At 36.5% G+C, this 12,103-nt stretch overlaps 1 protein-coding gene across 2 annotated transcripts in view; it reads right to left on the reverse strand.

Annotated features, from left to right (window-relative positions):
• The window catches only part of CREBBP (CREB binding lysine acetyltransferase), a 177,942-nt gene that overhangs the window by 28,406 nt on the left and 137,433 nt on the right, over window positions 1-12,103 (reverse strand). Inside the window, exons 18-23 of one of the 2 annotated variants that reach the window (XM_074965683.1) lie at window positions 10,326-10,565; window positions 9,727-9,815; window positions 3,303-3,413; window positions 2,445-2,501; window positions 1,500-1,577; window positions 891-958 (exon numbers count right to left, since the gene is read on the reverse strand). In XM_074965683.1, coding sequence (XP_074821784.1) covers window positions 891-958; window positions 1,500-1,577; window positions 2,445-2,501; window positions 3,303-3,413; window positions 9,727-9,815; window positions 10,326-10,565 — 643 coding nt within the window. The remainder of the gene's footprint in view (window positions 1-890; window positions 959-1,499; window positions 1,578-2,444; window positions 2,502-3,302; window positions 3,414-9,726; window positions 9,816-10,325; window positions 10,566-12,103) is intronic. The other variant, XM_074965684.1, reaches the window with a different exon arrangement.

A 12,103-nucleotide genomic window follows, 5' to 3' on the forward strand; every position in this document is an offset into this window, starting at 1 on the left:
AACGTGTACACAATCTGCAATAAAGATTAGCACAGCAGATTGAACACTTTGCCCTAAGTGCCGAAAACCTTTCGTTTTTTAATTAATATTTCAACTACAGCTTGACAAAAATTTGAAATTAGAATGTATTTAAAAAGCTCTAGACATAAAACATGACAACTAAATATGATGTCTATTAAAACTGAGAATTTCTATTACTTTATACTAATTCAAAAAGCAGAGAGAGCTGTAAAAGGAAACAACTGATCATTTAACATTCCTGAATTACACCGGAAGTGCATGGACTACCACAGTATGCGTCTGCACAACATATATATTTTAAATCTTGTTGATTGCTGAGCACAGAAATGTCAGACATTTATTTCTGTTTTAAGGCTACATGGAAACTAGTTTAAGTTTAATCAGTCATCTATGTGTTTAGTTTTGAGTTTCTGCTTTATTTTATACCTCAGAATTAGAAATACATATGTGTGTTGCAAAAAAACCCAAGTGCTCAAAATCAGAAGTTCAGCTCTCAGCACCATCCAATATAATCACTTCCACTTAACAGTGAATTCTGTGCTGTTCATTGAATTCTGCATAGTCTAGCCTTTGAGAAATCTCTCCCTAGTGCACTATCCATGGTGCAACTCCAGGGCACAGGCACTGACGATTGAGACCTGTGAAAAGCAGGTCTAAATGACACTGAGTAAAATAATGGCAGCCACTGTTGCACTAGTACTCCTAATATTGCTAGCATTAGTGAAGCTGCACCAGTGGTAGGGGAGATCTCCTCTGCAAGCCTAACATATACTAGGATTTGGAATGGAAGGTACTGGGGCTGGAGCACAGGCAAGATAAAGGTTGAAGAAATTCTAAAATGTATGAACAAAAAAACCACACAAACTTACTCTTAGCACTGAATTTGTTCTCTTTACGTGTTCTACCAGTTTTCTTCAGACAATTGTCACAAACAAAGCTGTAAAACAACAAATTTTTGCTGATAATTTAGTATAAACAGCCCCAGCTAGCTTAATCCACCATTAAACACTTTTACTCTTAAGAGTAGTAGTCAGAAAAAAAATGACTTGCATCCCGAACTACTGTCTCATCATTTAATATGGATTAGGAACAATTTAAGTACATCAAGTTCAGAAAATGTTAGATGCTTTAGAGTTGGTTTACTCATTCCACCAAATGAGTAACTAATATTGCACATTCATTTTATCTTTCTTTTAATATTTATCCCCTACCATTATCCAACTTTTACAAACAGTAAGTAATTCAGAAAGAGGAAACAATGTTTGTGGACAAGTTTCTCCCTACATATTTTAGCTTGAATATGCAAAGGAGCCACTAACAACCAAATTAAAAATTCATTTACAGGTGGTTTGTCTCTTTATATGTGGTCCCTGAAAGAGAATTATTGTGTGTAAATCTACAGCTCAACAGGATCTATACAGTTAAGAGTTTCATTATAATTGCAGAAGAAAGGCTAAAACCCATCTAAGGCTACTTACCCTGAAGGCCAAATAATATCATAATGTAGCACACAAATCTGGTGCATCTTCCGACCACATTCTTTACAATCAACAAAGCTTGGAAGAAAAAGGAAAAAAAAAGCTACCTTAATTTCCTAAGAGATAAAGAGTATGAAACTACAAAAACCAGGTCAATGCTTGTTAGGCAGGTAATTCTCCAGAGGGCTACCTTTCAACAATAAAACAAGATTATGTGGATGGGTATCAATTAAATATATTTACCTTGCTAGTAACCTCATTAAGGAAAATTTATAGACCAATGAAAAATACTTCCACACCAAAATGGAACTGGATATATTCTGCCATTACATTTAAGATCTAAAAATGTGTATAATACACTTAAGTTAACAAGGAACTGTCAAAATGTTGTGGGCCCAAAAGAGAACAAGAATGGTCCTTTGTCCAAACTCTTACTTTCTAGACCCTTTCCCTGGGTCCTACCGGTCATCCATATTTAAGCTAAATTTCCTATGGACTGCAGTATGGAATTCTGCTTGCAAAAAACAGGTATTCTATGACCTCCATCTATTTAAGTTTTCAACTAACTGTTGCAAACACAGGTTGAGTAAAGTTGCTCAAGCTTACTGTCAACCTAACATGCAGTTCTCAAACTGTGGGTTGGGACCCCAAAGTGGGTTGCAACCCCATTTTAATGAAAAGTTCTATAGAAGTGCAAAATATTAAAGGCACATTTTCCCCCAAATATAATATGTTTAAAAGTTGCCATACAAAGGGCTAAGAACTCTATGTAAAGATTTTGCTACCTATTTGGGTGGAGATGGGGAAGAGGATTGCTCTGGCTATATAGTTTCCAGTTTCTGAAATGCTGGCCACAGAAGGAAGTAGTAGCTGTAATAACTACACAGTTATTATCAGAAAGTCATGTTAACTTTTTTAATAAAAAAAAGACGACCTAATACTTACGGCTCTGGATCTAGTGTATCATTTTTCTTCTTTTCAAACTGATCTTTTGAGATTGTTCTAAAGAGAAAGAGTAAAATGAAATTTTCCTATTGCCAGAATTACATCAAATGAAGCTAAGACCTTATCACGATTACTTGAATTGCAGCAAATGATTGAAATCTCAAGTCTGAAGAAGAAAGCACACCAGGGGAATTCAGTTTTGTTTAGACAAAGCAATTCCACTCATTTTTATTTTAACATGTATTTTTTTCCACAGTTAGCAAAACTAGTTAATTGTGTAGTAAGCTAAAAGCACTACGATTACTACACAAATATACTCAATGTAAGATCCAATACAAGATGCAAAAAAACCTAGGAAAATTGCAGTAAGTAAAGAAGCCCTCTCCAAAAATAGCTGGTCTTGACTGTAAGCCTTGTTGCACCTCACTTCAAGCCAGTCTGTCAGGCTGAAAAAAAGCTACAGCATTCATTCATGAAATAAGTGCTTCAAGAAGGTAACCGATCAGGCTTTCCAGCAGTATTGCCCTGTTTCAATAGCAGATGCAAATAATCAATGAATCATTAAAATCTGCTTTCTGTTTACACTTTTTAGCGTCTGCTGTCTCTGAAATCAACAGTACATGGGGCAGCTATCAAGGAGTGTGGCAAACAGAAGAAATGAAGACAGAGAATATTGATAATCGTCTGACACTGTAACAACAGTAAGTCACCTGTACCCATATAAACCTTCTCCTAGTAAGAAACTATACACCTTCCCTTAATTTACCCTAAAAGCAGCAAATGGTCAATTTCAGACAACCAAATCAATTCTTTTCCGTTATTTTAAATGTAGCATTAAGAAGAATCATGATTACTTACGTTTGTGGCTGTGAAGGGTCATCACCCAGGGTAACATTCTCCCCCTGGATTTCAGTGAAACACTTCTCACAGAAGTGATACCTGTCAGCAAGAAGGCCATATTTGGGTGAACTGGTCCATCATATTACACAGCCACCCAAGCAACGGAGCCATCAATCAGAGCAGGGCAGATCACCACGACGAAAGGGGGGGCGTTGTTGGTTGATTGATGGGTCAGTGTGGACAATGAAAAGGAACAGAGGGAAGGGAAGGGCAGGATTAGAGAACAGGGAAGGGAACAAACAGCACAGACATAAGAGGTAAGATGCAAACACCAAGACAACACAGAGCAGAAAGCCAAGGCAAAGCACAGATTAGCATTCGGTCTCATTTTATACACTACAGGCCATCTGTACTAACAAATAATAGGTTGTCAATCAAATTCAAAATTTTGGAATCATTTATAAGTAGCTGTGAAGTGCTACATTTGTATATCCTTCAAATTTAAGAATTTGGATTTGATTTTCATTAGTTAGAGAAAATGCTGTATAATTTCAGGCGTAAGAATTACTGAGTTTCCTTGGAAAAGAACACCCTGTCAAAAAGCCTGAAAAATATTTTCACAGAGAGTAACAAAAAAAAGGGAAGATATGCCAAAAGCATTCAGTGATGTAATTAGTAAAACTGCAAAGGCAGAAATAATCCTAATGTTGAAAAATCTCTAAAAATATTACAGATTCAAAAGTTATTTGGTTTATAAAATGAAATGTGACCAACTGCTCAGCTAACTGTATATTACTACAAATGAAACCAAATCCATACTCTAGACAAACATTTAACAGAAATGCACTTATGGGTCAGAGTTTCCAGCCATTTATATATAAATATAAGTAATATATGTATATATGTGAACAACTTTTTATATATTGCACATAAATACAATATATTTAAAGTAGTACATTAAAGATCTGCAATGAAGCTTTGCAAATTGAATGTAAAGCAGGTTGCAATTTTGGGTCACTAGACCAACCGTCAGCCAATCCATGACACTCAGCAAAAACACTGCTGTGATTTAGTAAACCAAGTTGAGTAAATGAGAGGTCTACTTAAAGATACAATCTGCATTTGAAAAAAAAAAAATCTAGTTACACAGATTTTTTTGTAGCAGATGAACTGGAACCAAAGTTGTCAGAATTGTAAAGAATACAACAGGAAAAAAAACCCTAAATGTTTGGAAAGGGTACGACTTAAAACAGGAACAAAGTTAACAAATATAGGCCACAATCATAGAAAGTAAAACTGGCCACACGGGATCAAAGTAAAAAAAAGCTGTACGAAGGTTTAAGAGCGAGAAGAGAGTATAAGCAGCAATGGCAGCACAGTGAAATGCAGTTTTAGTACTCAGCACCAGATCTATAGATAAAAGTGATGAGCATAAAAGGCATCAGAATAGGACTCAGAATGCCACACTGAACCAACAATGTATGGGATGGAAATAAATAGGGTTGCTTGCCCCTTCATTCATTCAAATACCTCCCCTCTCCCACTACTGTAATCCAGGTGACAGCTTCCTGATGCTGTATTTTCATGGAGATAGCGAAGTCATTTGCAGGCTCTTACTGAAATGTATTGAGCGGAACTTTCTTCTTGTGACTGGCACTAACCGTTATGTTACTAGTAAGACGTAAATTTTAAAGTATTTGTAAAACAACCCAAATTCAAACAAACTGAACTTAATTCCTCAGTGGTGCCCAATAACCATTGGATGCAGCTGAGGAAGGGAGCTGCAAAAGAGCTATCTGAAGGTCCCATATCTTGGAGCCTACACTTTCTCCCAGAGTTTACCTCAAATAGCTAACATGAGTTAAAACTGCAACTGTCTTGTCCTCACTAGGATTTTATGTGCATTAGTTAACATGAATTACTTTAACACAAGTTAAAAATATGTTTTTTTTCTAAATGAAGGCAGGACTTTGGAGCTGCCAGAATGATGCAGAGGGGGCAGAAGATCTAACTTGTTACCTTTTGGTTGTAGGGGATTGAGAGAGACAACAGACATTTTATAAATTAAGCAGAAGAGCATTTTGGCAGAGAGTACTAATTGCACATACCCTACTTCTACTAACTTTGTTTCTGAATTCTGCCTATTTCGGACACTTTGGCCAGAATAAATACTGGTGTGTGTGAGTGTACATATTAACATTTTCTCAGATACAGCAAACTCCCTTCTTTTCTTTATAGTAAGGCTGCTCATTTTCAGAGTCAAATTGAACACCTAGGCCAAATAGGTACTGCTATAACCAGAGAAATCAATGGTCATGGATCCACTGAATTTTTTTGCATTCAAATGGTTTTGGAAATTGTTAATTCTGATACACTTTCAGATTAAGTTTATAGTCTCTGAAAAAACTTGTGAGACTGAGCAATAAGTAACCACGATCGACCCCTAGATTGCATATTACTTAAATCAAATAGCGAAGGCAATATTAACATTTTACTGATTCAATTAGTCTCTAGGGCTAGTCGATCCATTATTCATACTGTGACCATTACAGATTCTATTTTGCAAGATGCTGAGCACTCCTGCCCCAATCTAGCAAAGCACTTATGCATATGCATGAAGAGAAGCACATGCTGCAGTGTTTTGCTGGATCAGGACCAGAGCTCACAGCCCCCTGCAGAATTAACTACTCACAGGGATTGAGTCCCATGAAATAATTAAAATGAGAAAACAAAAAAAACTGAAATACAATGATACCTAAAGACTCTGAAGGTCTATACAATCAGATCGCCCAGATGATACTCTATTTATAGATATATAATGATGAATACGGAATTGCACAGAAGAAATGAGACTTGCCTGTAGCTTTCAGAGTTTTCCCATAACAATTTTGCATGCATGCAGTCAATATTATAAGATTAAAATCTACAGCACCACCACAATACTGTGGTTACTCCAGTCATACAAAAACAACCATGTGGTTCTTGTAACACATTGAAAATGAAAAGCTTTTCAAATGCAGACTGTTTAGATAATTGTGAATCCCTCTTATTAAAGATAGCACTATGTTTCAGTGGCTCAGATCAAGGAAAGGTTCAAACATCTTTGCATACACATCTCTAATGGTTCAAAGTTCGACTGAAATTAGATAATTTTCCTTCATATATACTTTAAGTAAATAATTGCCCATTGCAACTGATCGTGTATATAAAATCAAGTTTCAAATCTGTACCCAAATATTAAGCATATTTTCCAGAACAATTAATATATTTCCTTAATATTCCTTATATTTCCTTCATCTAGTTAGCTCAGGTTTGAACTAACTAGATGAAGACCAAATTCACCTATTGATTTATTACTTTTTAGCCATTATTTAACTGAAATGCCTGAGTTTCACAATGCCTGAGCATTCTTTGTCAGGATTTAGTTAATCTGTGATATGCTGGCTTCAGATAACACTGTTATACAATCCCCAATAACGATCTCTACTACACAAGTTGAAAAACAAGGATATTTAGCCTATTGCGGATTTGCTAGACACAATTTGTTTCATGCTAATTTACTATTTGGTTAGGTAAAAGCTAGGATTTTGGTAAGGGAATTATACAAGGAAATTGTTTCTGTGAATAAGCACAGCAGAATATAGGCTTTCCATAACTTGGTACATACTTGTATTCTGTTAAGAAAAGAAACTAACTGAACTGCTGTTCATTCAACCAGAACACAGTCCCCTGTGGACTGGGACTCTGCAGATCTGGGTTCAAAACACCCTGCTCTGTCACTGAGGGTATGTTTACACTACAATTAGACACCTGCAGCTGGTCTGTGCCAACTGACTAGGGCTTGTGGGGCTCAGGTTAAGGGGCAATTTAACGGCAGCGTAGACTTCCAGACTCCAGGACTCTGCAAGGTGGGAGGATCCCAGAGCTCGGGCTGCAGCCCGAACCCCGGGGCCCAAGTCAGCTGGCACAGAGCAGCCTCAGGTTTTTATTTGCAGTGTAGACCTATCCTGACCCACTGTGCGACTCTGGACAAGTCCCATTCCCTCCCTATGCCTGTTTCCTCTCCCACCGTGTCTTTTTTGTCTATTTAGATTGGAACTTCTTTGGAGGAGAGACCGTCGCTCACTATGCATCTGTTTAATTACTAGTGAAATGAGACTGCACTATACTTCTTAGTCAACAAATAAAATCTTGCCACCCCACCCCAAATGAAGGTATCCATGCTCTATCAATCCCATATATCTGGCATTCTAACAACTGAATTTGCATTTAAAAGAACAATCCTAGTGATCTATCACCTCTTGAAAAAAAGAAACATTATTTACAAAGGACATTCAAATATCTGGATGTTTAATCAGAAGGAAATGTCTGATCAGTTTGAAATTCTTATCCCAAGATCTTGTATTTACAAATGAGTTCTCTCCTCTCTTAGCAACTGTGGGAAAAAACACACACATTTTTTACATCAGTGTGTGTCAGTGCAAAACATGACCAGTTGAGCTGTATGCCTTGCAGTACTTTTATATGTTTTAAAATTTTGAAATAAAGTCAGAAGAAACAAATCCACATGACCTATCTACAAGGCAAGTCTTCAGGTAAAGTTGCTACACATGAATGATGACTGAACATTATAGGATCAGTAAGGCCCAATCCATAATCTACTTCCCTGTTTTACTAAATTAAAGCTTCTGTGAACAGCTCCTTCACCGTCATAAATCCGTGACATCTGAACCAAATAACTCTTTTATCCCTTATCTTTTTTAAGTGTTTCAGACACATAATCCATTTTTGTTAAAAAAGTAACGAAGTATTTAGTAATAAACTAGTGAATCATTACTGCACACATTTGTAATGTGTCCATCATGGAAAGATCTTGTATAATATCATCACCATCTGATACACCTGAGGACATCATATAAATGACTAATACATAAAATGCCCCATAAAAAGATGCCACATTATCCACTCCTCCCTAAGAGTCACATGTCTACACAATGAAAAAATCAACTGTATTGTATAACCAGGTTACTAAATGAAAGTGCCAGACAGTTAAATATGGTTTGGTGTTTTGAGTGTATTCCGAATTGTGCTACAGCCCTGCAGACTACGAGACAGTAGTGCAATTTAGGAATAAAAATAAAACATAGTTTTGCCCCATCTAGTCTGTAAGACTGAACTGCATCATCTGTGTTGGATGCTACAGTTTTGTAAAGTGCCGACATGATTTTCTTAGTGCAGAGAGATGAAATTTAAAAGTGGTAGCTGTCAATGTTTACTTCATAACTTAAGTTAAAAGGCAATCTGCAGTACACCTCCAAGTTGGCATGGCTCAAGCTTTGTCAAATCTGTGGCAAGAAAATGTTTCACACTATAACTTGAAAAATGTCTCCTCCTATAGTTTTTTAGAGCCACAGCTAATTTACATTTAGTAGCCTTTTTTAAAAGAAGCTAAAAGCTAACTTTTCTTTCTTCTTTTAATAGATGTTACTCACTACAGCACTGATGAATTAAAGTACACTAAACAGAAGATGAACTTAATTGCTATAGATGCATTTTCTAAGAGTGGGGGGAGATAAAAATATCAGAAAAATGATAGAGCTGTGTCATTTTGATGTTTAAATTAATTCCAAACATTGTTTAATAAAACAGAACACCAACATGGATGGAATCATATATTCTTCCCTCTATTAACCAGAGGACTAAATTTTACATAGTAACTTTATTTTTCCTCCCAGCTCCTCATGGGATCCTGGAAGTTATTATGGAAGTCAAACTTATCATGAACTCTCAAACAAAACCTTTTACATTTCATTTGCATAGTTACTATGAATACGCAATACTACAGCCTCAATTTTGTTTAGATTACGAAGACTTCATGAAACTGAGTTGAATTAAGAAGTTTTGTTTTACTAATAAGTTCTCCAGGTTCTAATTTTGTGCTCCAACATATTAAAAATACCAGATGCAATTTAAGTGGCGTGATCCACAAAGTCATTTTCTTTCCAACATAAACCTTAAGTTGATATCTTTCTGACAGTGATTTGAAGATACGTCTGCACATTTTTATTCAGAACTCTCTCAAGGCAAAAGATATGTTCTCCTGAGTTGCCATTTTCTTTTTTTTTAAGTCATGCTTCAGATTTAATGGAAAAATACAAACAACTTTAGTTAAGTGGTGCCGTGTAGAATCTATAAACTGACAAGCATATAAATACCATGAACTGTAAGTTGCAATGTAAAAAACCAAAGGGTTTATCTGCAAGAGGGTTGCACACAGAAGGACAATCAATAAGCTTATTTTCTGCTGATTTATTAGAGAAATAAAGGAAACGAGACGTTAATCATCATTCTGCTTAGTATGTGCTAGGCTACAAAAAGACAAACTTGTTTTGTCACTCACTGGATCTCGTATCCTCGGCTAATGCAGGAATTTGGGACTTACCTATTCTGGTAACTGTAATAGGCAGCATCACGGGGAATAGTACACAGTTGCTTTCCGTAGCAGCACAAGGTCTGCGGAGAAAACTCATACTGCAAAACAAAGGTGAAAAAACTTTAAAGTGTGTTTTACATTGTGAATATGCAACGTAGTGAACGTGCTATAAAAGTATACTGTAATATACTGAGATGTGTTTATTAGCTTCAAGTGGATATGGATTGATGTGGATAGATCCTTAGCTGGAATAAAACAGCTCAGCTCCCTTGACTTCAATGGAGCCAAAATGGCTTACTGCAGCTCAGGATCTGACCCTGTATCTGGATAAGAGGGTGCAAGATATATGGGATTGTGTATAATAGCAAAATATTTCAACACTTCATATTGAAAATGATATCACCGCCAGTGATAGAAAGAAATTTGGCTAGAATCCTTTAGATATTTTCCACTTCCTTACTATGTTGACATAACAGTCTAATTTTTTCTAGCCTTTCCAACTAGTAGTTTAATTTTATTCAAAATAAGTATCTAAAGGAGATTTTTTTTTTTAACCTTCTTTGTCAAACTACTTAGTTTTTCAGCAATAATAAACTTGAAAAATATACCTTGCGTCCACAACAGTATCCAAGTGACTGCATGACAGGGTCAATCTCTTGTTCAAAGACCTCTGCGAGTTTAGTGCAAAACTTATAGACCCTGGAAGTCTTGCGATTGTAAAGCCAGGCATTGTTAAACATTAGCCAGACGTCATCCACATATTGCCACGGCTCTTGGTATTGCCCAGTATCCAATTTACGTTTAATGGTGGAAAGGTCCATAGGATTCTTCACAATGTCAAAGTAATCCTTCAAAATACAAGAAATATCATCCATTATTTTTAAGATGCACTTCTAGTGCCTACTATTTTGAACACATCCAAATGGATTTAACGTCTCCACGAATGTGTGCAAAACAGTCTATTTTGAGGCTTACCTGGAGTTTAAATGGGGTTTGGGCCTTGTGCAGAATTGACCCCCTACACAGAGATGAACTGAACCCATAATGGACATTGGGTAAAATTTTCAAAATTGCCCAAATGACTTCGCATCCAAAGTTTCATTGTAAGACAACAGAACTTGGCTCCTAAGTTACTTAGGTGCTTTTGAAAATTTTATCCATGATCTATAACATTTCTATTGCTTCTTTCAAATGTCTTTACTTGAGTCTTTAAAATTGGAATCCATAGGCCCAGTTAAAGGATGCTTTAAGGAGTTCAAAACAGACCAAGTTTGAGAGAAACTGCTGTGCTTGTTTTGTTAAAGTTGTTCAAACTTTTAATAGCTCTCAAAGGAACTTCGAATTTTGGGAAACAGATTTAAAAACAAAAATATAAAAACCAAGATCCAAAGAAGATCACTAAGTCACCAAGTTTCACTGTCATAAAAAGCTCAAACTACACTATGGACAAATTCACAAGTCAAGCTCTGTGATGGGTGCTCGGAGTAGCTATATTTGAAAGTTATTTTGCTAGTCTTGAACTGATGGGAACCTGCACACATTCAACACACTGTTTAGTTTCAACCACAGAACCTAAGGCAGCAGATGATCACATTTTTCCTGTGTTGGTTTACTGTGCAAAACTTGCTCCCCCATGAAATACCCTTATGCCAGCTCCACTTAAACAGAAAACAGAACACTTTGAAGCTTCATCCACCCACATTCAAAGGTGTTTGTTGAATGACCATTATTGACCCTATACTTATTACCTCTTCTTTCAAACATGGCCCTTTCACTTGTTTCTGTGTGGTTGTACTCTAAGAAGTTGATCTTTTATTATATTGCATGAGTTCTTATTTTGTTGTTAGGCACTCTGCAAAGCGTGTAGAGTTACTAGAGGATGCGGAGAAAGTATGTTATTAAAAATCATCATCAGCCTTGTAACAACTGGTCTACATTCCAGATGGCCATCCGATCAGGCCATCATCTACATAGGCTATGTTTACACTTTAACTGCTATAGAAACACAATTGCACTGATGTAATACTTAATTGTAGACACTCACTAGAGCAACGAGATGGCTCTCCCGTTGCTGCAGTTAATCCACTTACCCGAGAGGCAGTAGCTAGGTCAACAGAAGAATTATTCTGTCGACCTAGCACTGTCTACAACAGGGGTCATATCAGCTTAACTATGTCACTCAGGGTCTGGATTTTTCACACCACTGAGTGGCATAGCTGGGTCAACCTAACTTTTTAGTGTAGACCTGGCCTCACTCTACAGTACTGGACGGATGCAAAATGCAGCTTTTAAGACATGATTTTATGCTAGTCTTATTCTGTGACTATAGAACACCAAAAATCTTATTGTGCTATAAAATCTGAACACATTCCTAAAATTACTCTGC

The sequence above is a fragment of the Natator depressus genome, chromosome 10 (assembly GCF_965152275.1).
Source record: "Natator depressus isolate rNatDep1 chromosome 10, rNatDep2.hap1, whole genome shotgun sequence".
NCBI classification, from domain to species: Eukaryota; Metazoa; Chordata; order Testudines; family Cheloniidae; genus Natator; species Natator depressus.